This window comes from Oncorhynchus mykiss, chromosome 1 (assembly GCF_013265735.2).
Source record: "Oncorhynchus mykiss isolate Arlee chromosome 1, USDA_OmykA_1.1, whole genome shotgun sequence".
Lineage (NCBI taxonomy): Eukaryota > Metazoa > Chordata > Actinopteri > Salmoniformes > Salmonidae > Oncorhynchus > Oncorhynchus mykiss.
The window spans coordinates 10,282,882-10,304,929 of NC_048565.1; the positions used below are offsets into that span (position 1 = coordinate 10,282,882).

At 41.0% G+C, this 22,048-nt stretch overlaps 1 protein-coding gene across 19 annotated transcripts in view; it reads right to left on the reverse strand.

Moving 5' to 3' along the window:
• Window positions 1–22,048, reverse strand: part of LOC110522842 (receptor-type tyrosine-protein phosphatase S) — a 402,253-nt gene that overhangs the window by 62,555 nt on the left and 317,650 nt on the right. For all 19 annotated transcript variants that reach the window (XM_036939683.1, XM_036939692.1, XM_036939708.1 and 16 more), the window contains 3 exons: window positions 19,051–19,301; window positions 13,099–13,186; window positions 7,760–7,972 (listed from right to left, as the gene is read on the reverse strand). In XM_036939683.1, coding sequence (XP_036795578.1) covers window positions 7,760–7,972; window positions 13,099–13,186; window positions 19,051–19,301 — 552 coding nt within the window. The remainder of the gene's footprint in view (window positions 1–7,759; window positions 7,973–13,098; window positions 13,187–19,050; window positions 19,302–22,048) is intronic.

The following is a 22,048-nucleotide window of genomic DNA, read 5'->3' on the forward strand; positions in this document are numbered from 1 at the left end:
TTCTAGTATTAGTAGTCATATTATGATTGAGCTTTTCTAGTATTAGTAGTCATATTATGATTGAGCTTTTCTAGTATTAGTAGCCATATTATGATTGAGCTTTTCTAGTATTAGTAGTCATATTATGATTGAGCTTTTCTAGTATTAGTAGTCATATTATGATTGAGCTTTTCTAGTATTAGTAGTCATATTATGATTGAGCTTTTCTAGTATTAGTAGTCATATTATGATTGAGCTTTTCTAGTATTAGTAGTCATATTATGATTGAGCTTTTCTACTATTAGTAGTCATATTATGATTGAGCTTTTCTAGTATTAGTAGTCATATTATGATTGAGCTTTTCTAGTATTAGTAGCCATATTATGATTGAGCTTTTCTAGTATTAGTAGTCATATTATGATTGAGCTTTTCTACTATTAGTAGTCATATTATGATTGAGCTTTTCTACTATTAGTAGTCATATTATGATTGAGCTTTTCTAGTATTAGTAGTCATATTATGATTGAGCTTTTCTAGTATTAGTAGTCATATTATGATTGAGCTTTTCTAGTATTAGTAGTCATATTATGATTGAGCTTTTCTACTATTAGTAGTCATATTATGATTGAGCTTTTCTAGTATTAGTAGTCATATTATGATTGAGCTTTTCTACTATTAGTAGTCATATTATGATTGAGCTTTTCTAGTATTAGTAGTCATATTATGATTGAGCTTTTCTAGTATTAGTAGCCATATTATGATTGAGCTTTTCTAGTATTAGTAGTCATATTATGATTGAGCTTTTCTACTATTAGTAGTCATATTATGATTGAGCTTTTCTACTATTAGTAGTCATATTATGATTGAGCTTTTCTAGTATTAGTAGTCATATTATGATTGAGCTTTTCTAGTATTAGTAGTCATATTATGATTGAGCTTTTCTAGTATTAGTAGTCATATTATGATTGAGCTTTTCTAGTATTAGTAGTCATATTATGATTGAGCTTTTCTAGTATTAGTAGTCATATTATGATTGAGCTTTTCTAGTATTAGTAGTCATATTATGATTGAGCTTTTCTAGTATTAGTAGTCATATTATGATTGAGCTTTTCTAGTATTAGTAGTCATATTATGATTGAGCTTTTCTAGTATTAGTAGTCATATTATGATTGAGCTTTTCTACTATTAGTAGTCATATTATGATTGAGCTTTTCTACTATTAGTAGTCATATTATGATTGAGCTTTTCTAGTATTAGTAGTCATATTATGATTGAGCTTTTCTAGTATTAGTAGTCATATTATGATTGAGCTTTTCTACTATTAGTAGTCATATTATGATTGAGCTTTTCTAGTATTAGTAGTCATATTATGATTGAGCTTTTCTAGTATTAGTAGTCATATTATGATTGAGCTTTTCTAGTATTAGTAGTCATATTATGATTGAGCTTTTCTAGTATTAGTAGTCATATTATGATTGAGCTTTTCTAGTATTAGTAGTCATATTATGATTGAGCTTTTCTACTATTAGTAGTCATATTATGATTGAGCTTTTCTACTATTAGTAGTCATATTATGATTGAGCTTTTCTAGTATTAGTAGTCATATTATGATTGAGCTTTTCTAGTATTAGTAGTCATATTATGATTGAGCTTTTCTAGTATTAGTAGTCATATTATGATTGAGCTTTTCTAGTATTAGTAGTCATATTATGATTGAGCTTTTCTAGTATTAGTAGTCATATTATGATTGAGCTTTTCTAGTATTAGTAGCCATATTATGATTGAGCTTTTCTAGTATTAGTAGTCATATTATGATTGAGCTTTTCTAGTATTAGTAGTCATATTATGATTGAGCTTTTCTAGTATTAGTAGTCATATTATGATTGAGCTTTTCTAGTATTAGTAGTCATATTATGATTGAGCTTTTCTAGTATTAGTAGTCATATTATGATTGAGCTTTTCTAGTATTAGTAGTCATATTATGATTGAGCTTTTCTAGTATTAGTAGTCATATTATGATTGAGCTTTTCTAGTATTAGTAGTCATATTATGATTGAGCTTTTCTAGTATTAGTAGTCATATTATGATTGAGCTTTTCTAGTATTAGTAGTCATATTATGATTGAGCTTTTCTAGTATTAGTAGTCATATTATGATTGAGCTTTTCTAGTATTAGTAGTCATATTATGATTGAGCTTTTCTAGTATTAGTAGTCATATTATGATTGAGCTTTTCTAGTATTAGTAGTCATATTATGATTGAGCTTTTCTAGTATTAGTAGTCATATTATGATTGAGCTTTTCTAGTATTAGTAGCCATATTATGATTGAGCTTTTCTAGTATTAGTAGTCATATTATGATTGAGCTTTTCTAGTATTAGTAGTCATATTATGATTGAGCTTTTCTAGTATTAGTAGTCATATTATGATTGAGCTTTTCTAGTATTAGTAGTCATATTATGATTGAGCTTTTCTAGTATTAGTAGTCATATTATGATTGAGCTTTTCTAGTATTAGTAGTCATATTATGATTGAGCTTTTCTAGTATTAGTAGTCATATTATGATTGAGCTTTTCTAGTATTAGTAGTCATATTATGATTGAGCTTTTCTAGTATTAGTAGTCATATTATGATTGAGCTTTTCTACTATTAGTAGTCATATTATGATTGAGCTTTTCTAGTATTAGTAGTCATATTATGATTGAGCTTTTCTAGTATTAGTAGCCATATTATGATTGAGCTTTTCTAGTATTAGTAGTCATATTATGATTGAGCTTTTCTAGTATTAGTAGTCATATTATGATTGAGCTTTTCTAGTATTAGTAGTCATATTATGATTGAGCTTTTCTAGTATTAGTAGTCATATTATGATTGAGCTTTTCTAGTATTAGTAGTCATATTATGATTGAGCTTTTCTACTATTAGTAGTCATATTATGATTGAGCTTTTCTAGTATTAGTAGCCATATTATGATTGAGCTTTTCTAGTATTAGTAGTCATATTATGATTGAGCTTTTCTAGTATTAGTAGTCATATTATGATTGAGCTTTTCTAGTATTAGTAGTCATATTATGATTGAGCTTTTCTAGTATTAGTAGTCATATTATGATTGAGCTTTTCTAGTATTAGTAGTCATATTATGATTGAGCTTTTCTAGTATTAGTAGTCATATTATGATTGAGCTTTTCTAGTATTAGTAGTCATATTATGATTGAGCTTTTCTAGTATTAGTAGTCATATTATGATTGAGCTTTTCTAGTATTAGTAGTCATATTATGATTGAGCTTTTCTAGTATTAGTAGTCATATTATGATTGAGCTTTTCTAGTATTAGTAGTCATATTATGATTGAGCTTTTCTACTATTAGTAGTCATATTATGATTGAGCTTTTCTAGTATTAGTAGTCATATTATGATTGAGCTTTTCTAGTATTAGTAGTCATATTATGATTGAGCTTTTCTAGTATTAGTAGTCATATTATGATTGAGCTTTTCTAGTATTAGTAGTCATATTATGATTGAGCTTTTCTAGTATTAGTAGTCATATTATGATTGAGCTTTTCTACTATTAGTAGTCATATTATGATTGAGCTTTTCTAGTATTAGTAGTCATATTATGATTGAGCTTTTCTAGTATTAGTAGTCATATTATGATTGAGCTTTTCTACTATTAGTAGTCATATTATGATTGAGCTTTTCTAGTATTAGTAGTCATATTATGATTGAGCTTTTCTAGTATTAGTAGTCATATTATGATTGAGCTTTTCTAGTATTAGTAGTCATATTATGATTGAGCTTTTCTAGTATTAGTAGTCATATTATGATTGAGCTTTTCTAGTATTAGTAGTCATATTATGATTGAGCTTTTCTAGTATTAGTAGTCATATTATGATTGAGCTTTTCTACTATTAGTAGTCATATTATGATTGAGCTTTTCTAGTATTAGTAGTCATATTATGATTGAGCTTTTCTAGTATTAGTAGTCATATTATGATTGAGCTTTTCTAGTATTAGTAGTCATATTATGATTGAGCTTTTCTAGTATTAGTAGTCATATTATGATTGAGCTTTTCTAGTATTAGTAGTCATATTATGATTGAGCTTTTCTAGTATTAGTAGTCATATTATGATTGAGCTTTTCTACTATTAGTAGTCATATTATGATTGAGCTTTTCTACTATTAGTAGTCATATTATGATTGAGCTTTTCTACTATTAGTAGTCATATTATGATTGAGCTTTTCTAGTATTAGTAGTCATATTATGATTGAGCTTTTCTACTATTAGTAGTCATATTATGATTGAGCTTTTCTAGTATTAGTAGTCATATTATGATTGAGCTTTTCTAGTATTAGTAGTCATATTATGATTGAGCTTTTCTAGTATTAGTAGTCATATTATGATTGAGCTTTTCTAGTATTAGTAGTCATATTATGATTGAGCTTTTCTACTATTAGTAGCCATATTATGATTGAGCTTTTCTAGTATTAGTAGTCATATTATGATTGAGCTTTTCTAGTATTAGTAGTCATATTATAAGTTCAACATTTGCAAAAGAACCAGTTTTCATAACTGAATATTCTTATAATTTTTGTCCAAAAGGAAAAGGCATGCTGTCATACAAGGTTAGTAGCTACATTTTACGACATATACAAGGTTCCGGGTACTCCCGTAAAGGTGCTTATTTGACAAAGTTAGAGTCGTTCAAGTGAAGACCGCCAGCGTCATTGGCGTGCCATGAAGTTGTCGCTCTCTGACCAAATATGGTGTCCTATAGGATATACCACACCGCTAATAATATAGTGAAGGCTCCTTACATTCCAGGATCTCTGAGGAATACCAGATACCAACGTGATTCGACTGGTTGAAACAACGTTTAGGGTGAGATTTTCACAGATTCCTTTCTTTGCATATTTGAACGAGTGGAAATACAAAATCGATCGTGCATGCTATATGGACCTTTGTAGGATATGAAAAAGGATTTTATCTAACAAAACGACACTTCATGTTATCTCTGGGACCCTTTGGATGATAAATCAGAGCAAGATTTCAGAATGTAAGTACACATTTCACCTTCGGAGGTGAATTTATCAAACCTATCGCAGTGAAAAAAGTGTTTTGTTGTTAGGAGCTCTCCTCAAACAATAGCATGGCATTTTCCGCAGTAAAAGCTACTGTAAATTGGACAGTGCAGTTATATTAACAAGAATTTAAGCTTTCAGCCGATGTAAGATATACATATATATATGTACCGACATTTGTTGTTTCTCTAAAATCTGCAATGGTGACACAATGCGCTGCATGATTTACAACTGTCCCGTTGACGGGATGCCGATCCCGAAATAAATGCTAGTAAAACTAAATGCATGCTCTTCAACCGATAGCTGCCTGCACCTGCCCGCCCGACTAGCATCACTACTCCGGACAGCTCTGACTTAGAATATGTGGACAACTATAAATACCCAGGTGTCTGGCTAGACTGTAAACTCTCCTTCCAGACTCATATTAAGCATCTCCAATCCAAAATTAAATCTAGAATCGGCTTCCTATTTTGCAACAAAGCATCCTTCACTCATGCTGTCAAACATACCCTCGTAAAACTGACCATCCTACCGATCCTTGACTTCGGCGATGTCATTTACACAACATCCTCCAACACTCTACTCAGCAAATTGGATGCAGTCTATCACAGTGCCATCTGTTTTGTCACCAAAGTCCCATATACTACCCACCACTGCGACCTGAATGCTCTCGTTGGCTGGTCCTTGCTACATATTCGTTGCCAAACCCACTGGCTCCAGGTCATCTATAAGTCTTTGCTAGGTAAAGCTCCGCCTTATCTCAGCTCACTGGTCACCATAGCAGCACCCACTCGCAGCCCGCGCTCCAGCATGTACAGTCGTGACACAAATATACATTTTCACAAAGTCTGCTGCCTCAGTTTGAATGATGGCAATTTGCATATACTCCAGAATGTTATGAAAAGTGATCAGATGAATTGCAATTAATTGCAAAGTCCCTCTTTGCAATGCAAATGAACTGAATCCCCCCAAAACATTTCCACTGCATTTCAGCCCTGCCACAAAAGGACCAGCTGACATCATGTCAGTGATTCTCTCGTTAACACAGGCGTGAGTGTTGATGAGGACAATGCTGGAGATCACTCTGTCATGCTGATTGAGTTCGAATAACAGACTCTAAGCTTCAAAAGTAGGGTGGTTCTTGGAATCATTGTTCTTCCTCTGTCAACCATGGTTACCTACAAGGAAACAAGTGCCGTCATCATTGCTTTGCACAAAAAGGGCTTCACAGGCAAGCATATTACTGCCAGTAAGATTGTACCTAAATCAACCATTTATCGGATCATCAAGAACTTCAAGGAGAGCGGTTCAATTGTTGTGAAGACGGCTTCAGGGCGCCCAAGAAAGTCCAGCAAGCGCCAGGACCGTGTCCTAAAGTTGATTCAGCTGCGGGTTCGGGGCACCACCAGTACAGAGCTTGTTCAGGAATGGCAGCAGGCAGGTGTGAGTGCATCTGCACGCACAGTGAGGCGAAGTCTTTTGGAGGATGGCCTGGTGTCAAGAAGGGCAGCAAAGAAGCCACTTCTCTCCAGGAAAAACATCAGGGACAGACTGATATTCTGCAAAAGGTACAGGGATTGGACTGCTGAGGACTGGGGTAAAGTAATTTGCTCTGATGAATCCCCTTTCTGATTGTTTGGAAAAAAGCTTGTCCGGAAAAGACAAGGTGAGCGCTACCATCAGTCCTGTGTCATGCCAACAGTAAAGCATCCTGAGACCATTCATGTGTGGGGTTGCTTCTCAGCCAAGGGAGTGGGCTCACTCACAATTTTGCCTAAGAACATAGCCATGAATAAAGAATGGTACCAACACATCCTCCGAGAGCCACTTCTCCCAACCATCCAGGAACTGTTTGGTGATGAACAATGCCTTTTCCAGCATGATGGAGCACCTTGCCATAAGACAAAAGTGATTACTAAGTGGCTCGGGGAACATAACATCGATATTTTTGGTCCATGGCCAGAAAACTCCCCATACCTTCCCATTGAGAACTTGTGGTCAATCCTCAAGAGGCGGATGGACAAACAAAACCCCACAAATTCTGACAAACTCCAAGCATTGATTATGCAAGAATGGGCTGCCATCAGTCAGGATGTGGCCCAGAAGTTAATTGACAGCATGCCAGGGCGGATTGCAGAGGTCTTGAAAAAGAATGGCAACACTGCAAATATTGACTCTTTGCATCAACTTCATGTAATTGTAAATAAAAGCCTTTGACACGTATGATGTGCTTGTAATTATACTTCCATAGTAACATCTGACAAAAATATCTAAAGACACTGAAGCAGCAAACGCTGTGAACATTTATTTTTGTGTCATTCTCAAAACTTTTGGCCACGACTGTATATCTCACTGATCATCCCCAAAGCCAACACCCCCTTTGGCCGCCTTTCTTTCCAGTTCTCTGTTGCCAATGACTGGAACGGATTGCAAAAATCACTGAAGTCGGAGACTTATATCTCCCTCACTAACTTTAAGCGTCAGCTATCAGGGCAGCTTACCAATCGTCTGAATGTGCTCAGGGCACAGGGTGTGTCTGAATGTGGTCAGGGTGTGTCTGAATGTGGTCAGGGTGTGTCTGAATGTGCTCAGAGTGTGTCTGAATGTGCTCAGTGTGTGTCTGAATGTGGTCAGGGTGTGTCTGAATGTGCATGTGTATGAGTACACACACACGTGCGTGCGCCTCTCGGCACCGGTACTCACCACGGCGGTGGTGTTGAGCTCAGCCAGTAGGAAGAAGACGTATTCCTGCCCGGGCTCCAGAGGTTTACTCTCACAGCTGCTGTGGCGGTGCTCTGTGCCCAGGGTGAACGAGGTGGGGAGCTGCTTGAAGCAGGCTGTGATGTAGGGCTTCTTGCCATCCGCCTGGCTCAGCTGACGCCTGGTGCGACGCTTCGGGGTGATGTCCCTCAGCAGCTGAAGGAGACAGGGAGAGAGGGGTGAGGTGAAGGAGGGACGTAGAGAGAAGAGAGGGGGGAGAGGTGAAGGAGGGAAGGAGAGAGAGGGGGGTGAGGTGAAGGAGGGATGGAGAGAGAGGGATGAGGTGAAGGAGGGACGTAGAGAGAGAGGGGTGAGGTGAAGGAGGGATGAGAGAGGGGTGAGGAGAAGGAGGGAAGGAGAGAGAGGGGGGTGAGGTGAAGGAGGGATGGAGAGAGAGGGGTGAGGTGAAGGAGGGACGTAGAGAGAGAGGGGTGAGGTGAAGGAGGGGTGAGAGAGGGGTGAGGTGAAGGAGGGACGTAGAGAGAGAGGGGTGAGGTGAAGGAGGGATGAGAGAGGGGTGAGAAGGAAGGATGGAGAGAGAGAGGGGTGTGATGAAGGAGGGATGGAGAGAGAGGGGTGAGGTGAAGGAGGGACGTAGAGAGAGAGGGGTGAGGTGAAGGAGGGATGAGAGAGGGGTGAGGAGAAGGAGGGAAGGAGAGAGAGGGGGGTGAGGTGAAGGAGGGATGGAGAGAGAGGGGTGAGGTGAAGGAGGGACGTAGACAGAGAGGGGTGAGGTGAAGGAGGGGTGAGAGAGGGGTGAGGTGAAGGAGGGACGTAGAGAGAGAGGGGTGAGGTGAAGGAGGGATGAGAGAGGGGTGAGAAGGAAGGATGGAGAGAGAGGGGTGAGGAGGTGTGAGAGGATCTGAGTTCTTAGCGTAGCTTTATCTTGGTTTGTTGGTCTGAAATGTCTGAATGTATGTCTGTCTAAATGTCTTTCTGTCAGTTTGAATGCCTAAATGTCTGTCTGAATGTATGTCTGTTTGAATGTCTGTCTGTCTGAATGTCTGTCTGTCTGAGTGTCTGTCTGTCTGAGTGTCTGTCTGTCTGAGTGTCTGTCAGTCTGAATGTCTAAATGTCTAAATGTCTGTGTCTGAATGTCTGTCTGTCTGAATGTCTGTCTGTCTGTCTGAGTGTCTGTCTGTCTGTCTGTCTGTCTGTCTGTCTGTCTGTCTGTCTGTCTGTCTGTCTGTCTGTCTGAATGTCTGTCTGTCTGTCTGTCTGTCTGTCTGTCTGAATGTCTGTCTGTCTGTCTGTCTGTCTGAGTGTATGTCTGAGTGTTTGTATGTCTGAATTTCTAAATGTCTGTCTGTCTGAGTATCTGTCTGTTTGTCAGTCTGAATGTCTGTCTGTCTAAGTGTCTGTCTGCCTGAATGTCTGTCTGAATGTCTGTCTGTCTGAGTGTCTGTCTGTCTGAATGTCTGTCAGTCTGAATGTATGTCTGTTTGAATGTCTGTCTGTCTGAATGTCTGTCTGAGTGTCTGTCTGTCTGTCTGTCTGTCTGTCTGTCTGAGTGTCTGTCTGTCTGAGTGTCTGTCTGTCTGAGTGTCTGTCAGTCTGAATGTCTAAATGTCTAAATGTCTGTGTCTGAATGTCTGTCTGTCTGAATGTCTGTCTGTCTGTCTGAGTGTCTGTCTGTCTGTCTGTCTGTCTGTCTGTCTGTCTGTCTGTCTGTCTGTCTGTCTGTCTGTCTGTCTGTCTGTCTGTCTGAATGTCTGTCTGTCTGTCTGTCTGAATGTCTGTCTGTCTGTCTGTCTGTCTGAGTGTATGTCTGAGTGTTTGTATGTCTGAATTTCTAAATGTCTGTCTGTCTGAGTATCTGTCTGTTTGTCAGTCTGAATGTCTGTCTGTCTAAGTGTCTGTCTGCCTGAATGTCTGTCTGAATGTCTGTCAGTCTGAATGTATGTCTGTTTGAATGTCTGTCTGTCTGAATGTCTGTCTGAGTGTCTGAATGTCTGTCTGTCTGAATGTCTGTCTGTCTGTCTGAGTGTCTGTCTGTCTGTCTGTCTGTCTGTCTGTCTGTCTGTCTGTCTGTCTGTCTGTCTGTCTGAATGTCTGTCTGTCTGTCTGAGTGTATGTCTGAGTGTTTGTATGTCTGAATTTCTAAATGTCTGTCTGTCTGAGTATCTGTCTGTTTGTCAGTCTGAATGTCTGTCTGTCTAAGTGTCTGTCTGCCTGAATGTCTGTCTGAATGTCTGTTTGAATTTCTAAATGTCTGAGTGTCTGTCTGAGTGTCTGTTTGTCTGAGTGTCTATCTGTCTGAATGTCTGTCCGTTTGAATTTCTAAATGTCTGTCTGAGTGTCTGTCTGTCTGAATGTCTGTCTGTCTGAATGTCTGTCTGAATGTCTGTGTGTCTGTCTGAGTGTCTGTTTGTCTGAGTGTGTCTGTCTGAGTGTCTGTATGTCTGAATGTCTGTCTGTCTGAGTGTCTGTCTGTCTGAATTTCTAAATGTCTGTCTGTCTGAGTGTCTGTCTGTCTGAATATCGAAATATATGTCTGTCTGAGTTTCTGTCTGTCTGAGTGTCTGTCTGTCTGAGTTTCTGTCTGTCTGAATGTCTGTCTGTCTGAATTTCTAAATGTCTGTCTGTCTGAGTCTCTGTCTGTCTGAGTGTCTGTCTGTCAGTCTGAGTGTCTGTCAGTCTGAGTGTCTGTCTGTCTGAGTGTCTGAATGTCTAAATGTCTGTCTGTCTGAGTGTCTGAATGTCTAAATGTCTGTCTGTCTGAGTGTCTGTTTGTCTGTCTGAGTGTCTGTTTGTCTGAGTGTCTGTCTGTCTGAGTGTCTGAATTTCTAAATGTCTGTCTGAATGTCTAAATGTCTGTCTGTCTGAATGTCTGTGTGTCTGTCTGAGTGTCTGTTTGTCTGAGTGTCTGTCTGAATGTCTGTCAGTCTGAGTGTCTGTTCGTCTGAATGTCTGTCTGAGTGTCTGTTTGTCTGAATTTCTTTCAGTATGAATTTCTAAATGAGTGTCTGTCTGTCTGAGTGTCTGTCTGTCTGAGTGGCTGTCCGTCTGAGTATCTGTCTGAATTTCTAAATGTCAAAGTGTCTGTCTGTCTGAATGTATGTCTGTCTGTCTGAATGTATGTCTGTCTGTCTGAATGGCTGTCTGTCTGAGTGGCTGTCTGTCTGAGTGTCTGTCTGAATGTCTGTCTGTCTGTCTGAGTATTTGTCTGTCTGTCTGAGTGTCTGTCTGAATGTCTGGTTGTCAGTCTGAATATCTGTCTGTCTGTGTGTCTGTCTGAGTGTCTGTCTGTCTCAATTTCTAAATGTCTGATTGTCTGTCTGTCTGAATGTCTGTCTGTCTGTCTGAGTGTCTGTCTGTCTTAATGTCTGTCTGTCTGAGTGCCTGTCTGTCTGTCTGTCTGAGTGGCTGTCTGTCTGAGTGGCTGTCCGTTTGAATTTCTGAATGTCAGTCTGTCTGTCTGAGTGTCTGTCTGTCTGAATGTCTGTCTGTCAGTCTGAATGTCTGTCTGTCTGTCTGAGTCTCTGTCTGAGTGTCTGTTTGTCTGAGTGTCTGTCTGTCTGAATGTATGTCTGAATGTCTGTCTGTCTGAGTGTCTGTCTGAATGTCTGTCTGTCTGAGTGTCTGTCTGTCTGAATATTGAAATATCTGTCTGTCTGAGTGTCTGTCTGTCTGAGTTTCTGTCTGTCTGAATGTCTGTCTGTCTGAATTTCTAAATGTCTGTCTGTCTGAGTCTCTGTCTGTCTGAATGTCTGTCTGTCAGTCTGAATGTCTGTCTGTCTGAGTGTCTGTCTGTCTGAATTTCTAAATGTCTGTCTGTCTATCCGTCTGAGAGACTGTCTATCTGTCTGAGTGTCTGTCTATCCATCCAAGAGTCTGTCTATCCGTCTGAGTGTCTGTCTATCCGTCCGAGAGTCTGTCTATCTGTCTGAGTGTCTGTCTGAGTGTCTCTCTATCCGTCCGAGAGTCTGTCTATTCGTCCGAGAGTCTGTCTATCCGTCCGAGAGTCTGTCTATCTGTCTGAGTGTCTGTCTATCCGTCTGAGAGTCTGTCTATCCGTCCGATAGTCTGTCTGAGTGTCTGTCTATCTGTCCGAGAGTCTGTCTATCTGTCCGAGAGTCTGTCTATCCGTCTGAGTGTCTGTCTGAGTGTCTGTCTATCCGTCTCTCTAGATATGTGTTCATCTCTTTTTGACCAAGTTGACAGAGAATCTTAACGCATGTTCTTTAACAATGTTGAAAATGGGAAGAGATGGTGGACCCACTGTATCCATCAACAGTATCTACATTTGTCTGCCCGTCCGCTTGTCTGTCTATATCCATCAATTTATTATTCCAATCTGATCAGTCAGTGTGGGAAGACGAAGAACGTTCAACCACCCAACGAATCTATGGAGATAGTTTGTGTAAACATCTACATGTCAGCCGAAAACTTCCTCGATGGGGTTTCACAGGTCGATTCCCTCCATACACTCCGTCAATAGGTGTCACGTTCTGACCTCTATTTCTGTTGTTTTGTATTTATTTAGTATGGTCAGGGCGTGAGTTGGGTGGGCAGTCTATGTTTGTTTTTCTATGTTTTGGGGCATTTCTATGTGTTCGGCCTAGTATGGTTCTCAATCAGAGGCAGGTGTCATTAGTTGTCTCTGATTGAGAATCATACTTAGGTAGCCTGGGTTTCACTGTGTGTTTGTGGGTGATTGTTCCTGTCACTGTGTTTGTTGTCACAGGATAGGACTGTTTTGCGTTTTCACATTTCTTGTTTTTGTTAGTTTGTTCATGTGTAGTGATTTACTAAAACATGAATAACCACCACGCTGCGCTTTGGTCCGCTTCTCTTCCTCCTACAGACGAACGCCCTTACAATAGGCTGCTTGTTGGCACCAGGTTTCTCCATTCATTTACAACAGAATATGAAGAACTTTTCTGAAGAGGTGGAATGTGGGTAATTCAAAATGTAATAGCTCGCCTGTGATCACAGCTCAAGGTCACACTTAGCAACCAAGGCAGGAAGGAAGGGTGGGAGCATGCATGTCATTTTGGAGGGATGGAGGGAAAGAGGGAACACGCTTGAGGAAAACTATGGGACCCCTCCGACGTTGCTATGAACATCTCCGTGGGATAAGGAACACTTGGACAGACATGCATGTGGGCGAGCAATGTGTTGTTTTGCGGTCTTTGGTATCTGTAGCTAACAATTCACTTAATGCTAATAACTTTGTGTTCAGATGCATTGTAGCACGAGGCAGCTTGATGTACAAGTACAGCTCCTGCACTGGATTATAATCTATCGCGGGCCACATTTAAATGGGAGTTGGTTCTTACCTCTTCCAAGTCCATTTCGTCTGGGTTCTTGAGATGTCGTGCAGTCCCCAAACCCTTCTTTAGTGGTACCGCCACCACATAGAAGTCCCTGCAACACACACAGACATCACTACCATCAACATCCTCAGAGAACCATAACATTAATTTACAGTACAGGGACTAATGGGCTAGCTTGGGTTTAGCCTGAAAGTGTGTGTGTGTGTGTAGGTGTGTAGGTGTGTGTGTAGGTGTGTGTGTGTGTGTGTAGGTGTGTGTGTGTGTGTGTGTAGGTGTGTAGGTGTGTAGGTGTGTGTGTGTGTGCATACGTGAGTGTGTGTGTGTGTGTGTGTGTGTGTGTGTGTGTGTGTGTGTGTGTGTGTCTGTGTGAGAGAGAGATGGTAAGTGACAGTAAAAAGAATGTGAGAGAACGTATGAATAATGAAACATCAGAGTGTGAGCAGAAAATAGAGAGAAGGACAGAAGGTTGGCAAGAGAGAGGTCAAGAAAGTAAGGCGTAATGTGGAAGAATGTGGGAGTTTAAGAGAGACACAGAGAGACAACTACAGTAAGAGAGAGCGTTGTGGAAATTCAGTACTGAGGGAGACTTGGTCTTGGTCATTTCTTCAAACTATCATATTTATTTAATATTGATTAATTATTGCAATAATGAAACCGTCAGCCCAACAGTCTTGACTGACTGACTGTTTGGCTGAGAATTTAGCCTTTACAGATGATGCACAATGTTTATATAGCTGACATCAAGATTGCTTAGTCAGTCACTTCTAACCTTCCCATAAGTAAGAGAGAGAAAGAGAGACAGCTACAATAAGAGAGAGAGAAAGACAGCTAGACTAAGAGAGAGAGAGAGACAGCAACAGTAAGAGAGAGAGAGAGAGCTACAGTAAAAGAGAGAGAGAGAGAGAGAGACAGAGAGAGAGAGAGAGCTACAGTAATATAGAGAGACATCTACAGTGAGAGAGAGACATCTACAGTAAGAGAGAGAGAGAGACAGCTACAGTAGGAGATAGAGAGAGAGAGACAGCTACAGTAAGAGAGAGAGAGACCGCTACAGTAAGAGAGAGAGAGACAGCTACAGTAAGAGAGAGAGAGAGAGAGAGAGAGAGAGACAGCTCCAGTAAGAGAGAGAGACGGCTACAGTAAGAGAGAGAGACAGCTACAGTGAGAGAGAGAGAGACAGCTACAGTAAGAGAGAGAGAGAGAGCTACAGTAAGAGAGAGAGACAGCTACAGTAAGAGAGAGAGAGAGACTGCTACAGTAAGAGAGAGAGAGAGAGAGTCAGCTACAGTAAGAGAGAGAGAGAGACAGCTACAGTGAGAGAGAGAGAGACAGCTACAGTAAGAGGGAGAGAGACAGCTACAGTAAGAGAGAGAGACAGCTACACTAAGAGAGAGAGAGACCGCTACAGTAAGAGAGAGAGAGAGTCAGCTACAGTAAGAGAGAGAGAGACAGCTACAGTGAGAGAGAGAGAGAGAGAGAGAAAGAGACCGCTACAGTAAGAGAGAGAGACAGCTACAGTAAGAGAGAGAGAGAGAACTACAGTAAGAGGGAGAGAGAGAGAGAGAGAGAGAGAGAGAGAGAGAGAGAGAGAAAGAGAGAGACAGCTACAGTGAGAGAGAGAGAGAGAGAGAGAGACAGCTACAGTGAGAGAGAGAGAGAGAGAGAGAGACAGCTACAGTAAGAGAGAGAGACAGCTACAGTAAGAGAGAGAGACAGCTACAGTAAGAGAGAGGGAGAGAGAGACAGCTACAGTAAGAGAGAGAGACAGCTACAGTAAGAGAGAGAGAGACCGCTACAGTAAGAGAGAGAGAAAGTCAGCTACAGTAAGAGAGAGAGAAAGTCAGCTACAGTAAGAGAGAGAGAGAGACAGCTACAGTGAGAGAGAGAGAGAGCTACAGTAAGAGAGAGACAGCTACAGTAAGAGAGAGAGAGAGAGAGACAGCTACAGTAAGAGAGAGAGAGAGAGAGAGAGACAGCTACGGTAAGAGAGAGAGAGAGAGAGAGAGAGAGCTACAGTAAGAGAGAGAGAGAGAGACAGCTACAGTGAGAGAGAGAGAGACAGCTACAGTAAGAGGGAGAGAGACAGCTACAGTAAGAGAGAGAGACAGCTACAGTAAGAGAGAGAGAGACCGCTACAGTAAGAGAGAGAGAGAGAGAGTCAGCTACAGTAAGAGAGAGAGAGAGACAGCTACAGTGAGAGAGAGAGCGACAGCTACAGTAAGAGGGAGAGAGACAGCTACAGTAAGAGAGAGAGACAGCTACAGTAAGAGAGAGAGAGACCGCTACAGTAAGAGAGAGAGAGAGAGAGTCAGCTACAGTAAGAGAGAGAGAGAGACAGCTACAGTGAGAGAGAGAGAGAGAGAGAGAGAGAGAGAGAGAGAGACCGCTACAGTAAGAGAGAGAGACAGCTACAGTAAGAGAGAGAGAGAGAACTACAGTAAGAGGGAGAGAGAGAGAGAGAGAGAGAGAGAGACAGCTACAGTGAGAGAGAGAGAGAGAGAGAGAGAGAGAGAGACAGCTACAGTGAGAGAGAGAGAGAGAGAGAGAGAGAGAGAGACAGCTACAGTGAGAGAGAGAGAGAGAGAGAGAGAGAGACAGCTACAGTAAGAGAGAGAGACAGCTACAGTGAGAGAGAGAGAGACAGCTCCAGTAAGAGAGAGAGACGGCTACAGTAAGAGAGAGAGACAGCTACAGTGAGAGAGAGAGAGACAGCTACAGTAAGATAGAGAGAGAGAGAGCTACAGTAAGAGAGAGAGACAGCTACAGTAAGAGAGAGAGAGAGACTGCTACAGTAAGAGAGAGAGAGAGAGAGTCAGCTACAGTAAGAGAGAGAGAGAGACAGCTACAGTGAGAGAGAGAGAGACAGCTACAGTAAGAGGGAGAGAGACAGCTACAGTAAGAGAGAGAGACAGCTACACTAAGAGAGAGAGAGACCGCTACAGTAAGAGAGAGAGAGAGAGTCAGCTACAGTAAGAGAGAGAGAGACAGCTACAGTGAGAGAGAGAGAGAGAGAGAGAGAAAGAGACCGCTACAGTAAGAGAGAGAGACAGCTACAGTAAGAGAGAGAGAATTGGGCCGTTTTCCAGTAATAATGAAAATACAGAAAAGATCATTACAATTTTGGCTACATCTAAATTCAAGTCCAATTTCGAGTCTGCAATTTAAAGCACTTCAAGCCCAAGAGCTGAGCCCAGAAACGAGCCCTCTCAGTCAGCTGGTGTTGGACCTCACCAACCAAGCTGACGCCAGCACTGCTTCAAAAGAAAGAATTCCAATAAGCAAAATTATGAACCAATCAAAGGAATCATATTTACAATACTGGAAAAACGAAACAAAATCCCAAAGCCGACTAAATTGCTATCTGACCCTAAACAGAGAATATGAATTGGCTGATTATCTCTACTCTGTCAGAGATACGAAGCAGAGACAGATCCTTACCAAGTACAGGCTGAGTGACCACCGATTGGCAATAGAAACCGGCAGACATAAAAAGACATGGCTACCCAAAGAGGAGCGTGTATGTGGTCACTGCATGACAGGGGAGGTAGAGACAGAGATGCACTTTCTCCTTTACTGTGATAAATATTCCTCACAAAGAGATTCATTATTCACAGAAATGACTACATATATTCCAAATTTTTACAAATTGAACCCAGAGGAAAAACTAAGAATACTCATGGGCGAAGGAGCAATGGCTCCTCTTGCAGCCAAATATGTATTTTCCTGCCATAGCCTGAGGGACACTGAATAATAACATCTGCATAGTAAACAGTAACTTACTTATTATTACTATTATTGTTATTACTATAATTATTAATGTTTACTGTAGACTGTTACCATTTTATTGTTATTATTTTTGTATTTAATTTTGTATTATTATTTACTACCATTTTATATTATTATTTGCTATCATTTATAATTTTGTTACAATGTATATTGTATACATTGTTGCTTTGGCAATATTGACACAATGTTTTTCATGCCAATAAAGCAGCTTGAATTTGAATTTGAATTTGAGAGAGAGAACTACAGTAAGAGGGAGAGAGAGAGAGAGAGAGAGAGAGAGAGAGAGAGAAAGAGAGAGACAGCTACAGTGAGAGAGAGAGAGAGAGAGACAGCTACAGTGAGAGAGAGAGAGAGAGAGAGAGAGACAGCTACAGTAAGAGAGAGAGACAGCTACAGTAAGAGAGAGAGAGACAGCTACAGTAAGAGAGAGGGAGAGAGAGACAGCTACAGTAAGAGAGAGAGACAGCTACAGTAAGAGAGAGAGAGACCGCTACAGTAAGAGAGAGAGAAAGTCAGCTACAGTAAGAGAGAGAGAAAGTCAGCTACAGTAAGAGAGAGAGAGAGACAGCTACAGTGAGAGAGAGAGCTACAGTAAGAGAGAGACAGCTACAGTAAGAGAGAGAGAGAGAGAGAGACAGCTACAGTAAGAGAGAGAGAGAGAGAGAGAGAGACAGCTACGGTAAGAGAGAGAGAGAGAGAGAGAGAGAGAGAGAGAGAGCTACAGTAAGAGAGAGAGAGAGAGACAGCTACAGTGAGAGAGAGAGAGACAGCTACAGTAAGAGGGAGAGAGACAGCTACAGTAAGAGAGAGAGACAGCTACAGTAAGAGAGAGAGAGACCGCTACAGTAAGAGAGAGAGAGAGAGAGAGTCAGCTACAGTAAGAGAGAGAGAGAGACAGCTACAGTGAGAGAGAGAGCGACAGCTACAGTAAGAGGGAGAGAGACAGCTACAGTAAGAGAGAGAGACAGCTACAGTAAGAGAGAGAGAGACCGCTACAGTAAGAGAGAGAGAGAGAGAGTCAGCTACAGTAAGAGAGAGAGAGAGACAGCTACAGTGAGAGAGAGAGAGAGAGAGAGAGAGAGAGACCGCTACAGTAAGAGAGAGAGACAGCTACAGTAAGAGAGAGAGAGAGAACTACAGTAAGAGGGAGAGAGAGAGAGAGAGAGAGAGAGAGAGACAGCTACAGTGAGAGAGAGAGAGAGAGAGAGAGAGAGAGAGAGAGAGACAGCTACAGTGAGAGAGAGAGAGAGAGAGAGAGAGAGAGAGAGACAGCTACAGTGAGAGAGAGAGAGAGAGAGAGAGAGAGAGAGAGAGAGACAGCTACAGTAAGAGAGAGAGACAGCTACAGTAAGAGAGAGAGAGACAGCTACAGTAAGAGAGAGGGAGAGAGAGACAGCTACAGTAAGAGAGAGAGACAGCTACAGTAAGAGAGAGAGACCGCTACAGTAAGAGAGAGAGAAAGTCAGCTACAGTAAGAGAGAGAGAGAGACAGCTACAGTGAGAGAGAGAGAGAGCTACAGTAAGAGAGAGACAGCTACAGTAAGAGAGAGAGAGAGAAAGACAGCTACAGTAAGAGAGAGAGAGAGACAGCTACAGTGAGAGAGAGAGAGCTACAGTAAGAGAGAGACAGCTACAGTAAGAGAGAGAGAGAGAAAGACAGCTACAGTAAGAGAGAGAGAGAGAGAGAGAGACAGCTACGGTAAGAGAGAGACCGCTACAGTAAGAGAAAAAGAGAGACAGCTACAGTAATAGAGAGAGAGAGACAGCTACAGTAAGAGAGAGAGAGAGTCAGCTACAGTAAGAGAGAGAGAGAGAGACGGGTACAGTAAGAGAGAGAGAGAGAGAGAGAGACAGCTACAGTAAGAGAGCGAGAGAGAGACAGCTACAGTGAGAGAGAGAGAGATAGAGAGAGAGACAGAGAGAGAGAGAGAGAGACAGCTACAGTAAGAGAGAAGGAGAGAGACAGCTACAGTGAGAGAGAGAGAGAGAGAGAGAGAGAGAGAGAGAGAGAGAGAGGGAGAGAGACGGCTACAGTAAGAGAGAGGGAGAGAGAGAGCGAGAGAGAGAGAGAGAGAGAGAGAGAGAGAGAGAGACAGCTACAGTAAGAGAGAGAGAGAGGCAGCTACAGTAAGAGAGAGTGGCAGAAACCCATGTTTCCATTTGTCTCACTTGATGTCCTTGGTCTCTACCGGGGCGAAACCCATGGTCAGAATGTTGTCTGGCTCCGAGTAGAGGTCCAGCTTGGGCTTCTTGACCAGGATGGGCGGTGTGGTCCGAGCGACTACACGGTGGCGAGGGCCACCCTCTGTGTTCTCCTGACACGTGACCCGGAACTCATAGGTGGTGTTGGGCCGCAGGCTGGTGACCAGCGCCTTGGTCAGCCGGGCATCCACGTCCATCTTCTGACGGTTGTACTCGATCTGGACCGGGGGATGGATGGAAAGATGGACAAATAAATGGAGACGCACAAAAAATACAAAAATAGGAAAGTTATCTGTCTATCTATAGTAGTGGAGTAGTATAGAAGGTCTCTAGAGTAGTATAGTAGTGGAGTAGTATAGTAGTCCCTGTCTGTCTCTATAGTAGTGGAGTAGTATAGTAGTCCCTGTCTGTCTCTATAGTAGTGGAGTAGTATAGTAGTCTATGTCTGTCTCTATAGTAGTGGAGTAGTATAGTAGGTCTCTAGAGTAGTATAGTAGTCTCTGTCTGTCTCTATAGTAGTGGAGTAGTATAGTAGTCTGTCTGTCTCTATAGTAGTGGAGTAGTATACTAGTCTCTGTCTGTCTCTATAGTAGTGGAGTAGTATAGTGGTCTCTGTCTGTCTCTATAGTAGTGGAGTAGTATAGTGGTCTCTGTCTGTCTCTATAGTAGTGGAGTAGTATAGTAGTCTCTGTCTGTCTCTATAGTAGTGGAGTAGTATACTAGTCTGTCTGTCTGTCTCTATAGTAGTGGAGTAGTATAGTAGTCTGTCTGTCTCTATAGTAGTGGAGTAGTATACTAGTCTCTGTCTGTCTCTATAGTAGTGGAGTAGTATAGTAGTCTGTCTGTCTGTCTCTATAGTAGTGGAGTAGTATAGTAGTCTCTGTCTGTCTCTATAGTAGTGGAGTAGTATAGTAGTCTATGTCTGTCTCTATAGTAGTGGAGTAGTATAGTAGGTCTCTAGAGTAGTATAGAAGGTCTCTAGAGTAGGATAGAAGGTCTCTAGAGTAGTATAGTAGTGGAGTAGTATAGTAGTCCCTGTCTGTCTCTATAGTAGTGGAGTAGTATAGTAGTCTCTGTCTGTCTCTATAGTAGTGGAGTAGTATAGTAGTCTGTCTGTCTCTACAGTAGTGGAGTAGTATAGTAGTCTCTGTCTGTCTCTATAGTAGTGGAGTAGTATAGTAGTCTGTCTGTCTCTACAGTAGTGGAGTAGTATAGTAGTCCCTGTCTGTCTCTATAGTAGTGGAGTAGTATAGTAGTCCCTGTCTGTCTCTATAGTAGTGGAGTAGTATAGTAGTCTATGTCTGTCTCTATAGTAGTGGAGTAGTATAGTAGTCTCTGTCTGTCTCTATAGTAGTGGAGTAGTATAGTAGTCTCTGTCTGTCTCTATAGTAGTGGAGTAGTATACTAGTCTGTCTGTCTGTCTGTCTGTCTGTCTGTCTCTATAGTAGTGGAGTAGTATAGTAGTCTATGTCTGTCTCTATAGTAGTGGAGTAGTATAGTAGTCTCTGTCTGTCTCTATAGTAGTGGAGTAGTATAGTAGTCTGTCTGTCTCTATAGTAGTGGAGTAGTATAGTAGTCTCTGTCTGTCTCTATAGTAGTGGAGTAGTATACTAGTCTGTCTGTCTCTATAGTAGTGGAGTAGTATAGTAGTCTCTGTCTGTCTCTATAGTAGTGGAGTAGTATACTAGTCTGTCTGTCTCTATAGTAGTGGAGTAGTATAGTAGTCTCTGTCTGTCTCTATAGTAGTGGAGTAGTATACTAGTCTGTCTGTCTCTATAGTAGTGGAGTAGTATAGTAGTCCCTGTCTGTCTCTATAGTAGTGGAGTAGTATAGTAGTCTCTGTCTGTCTCTATAGTAGTGGAGTAGTATAGTAGTCTGTCTGTCTGTCTCTATAGTAGTGGAGTAGTATAGTAGTCCCTGTCTGTCTCTATAGTAGTGGAGTAGTATAGTAGTCTCTGTCTGTCTCTATAGTAGTGGAGTAGTATAGTAGTCTGTCTGTCTCTATAGTAGTGGAGTAGTATAGTAGTCTGTCTGTCTCTATAGTAGTGGAGTAGTATACTAGTCTCTGTCTGTCTCTATAGTAGTGGAGTAGTATACTAGTCTGTCTGTCTCTATAGTAGTGGAGTAGTATAGTAGTCTGTCTGTCTGTCTCTATAGTAGTGGAGTAGTATAGTGGTCTCTGTCTGTCTCTATAGTAGTGGAGTAGTATACTAGTCTATGTCTGTCTCTATAGTAGTGGAGTAGTATACTAGTCTGTCTGTCTCTATAGTAGTGGAGTAGTATAGTAGGTCTCTAGAGTAGTATAGTAGGTCTCTAGAGTAGTATAGTAGTGGAGTAGTATAGTAGTCTCTGTCTGTCTCTATAGTAGTGGAGTAGTATAGTAGTCTCTGTCTGTCTCTATAGTAGTGGAGTAGTATAGTAGTCTGTCTGTCTCTATAGTAGTGGAGTAGTATAGTAGTCTATGTCTGTCTCTATAGTAGTGGAGTAGTATAGTAGTCTATGTCTGTCTCTATAGTAGTGGAGTAGTATAGTAGTCTCTGTCTGTCTCTATAGTAGTGGAGTAGTATAGTAGTCTATGTCTGTCTCTATAGTAGTGGAGTAGTATAGTAGTCTATGTCTGTCTCTATAGTAGTGGAGTAGTATAGTAGTCTATGTCTGTCTCTATAGTAGTGGAGTAGTATAGTAGTCTCTGTCTGTCTCTATAGTAGTGGAGTAGTATACTAGTCTGTCTGTCTGTCTCTATAGTAGTGGAGTAGTATAGTAGTCTATGTCTGTCTCTATAGTAGTGGAGTAGTATAGTAGTCTCTGTCTGTCTCTATAGTAGTGGAGTAGTATAGTAGTCTCTGTCTGTCTCTATAGTAGTGGAGTAGTATAGTAGTCTCTGTCTGTCTCTATAGTAGTGGAGTAGTATACTAGTCTCTGTCTGTCTCTATAGTAGTGGAGTAGTATACTAGTCTGTCTGTCT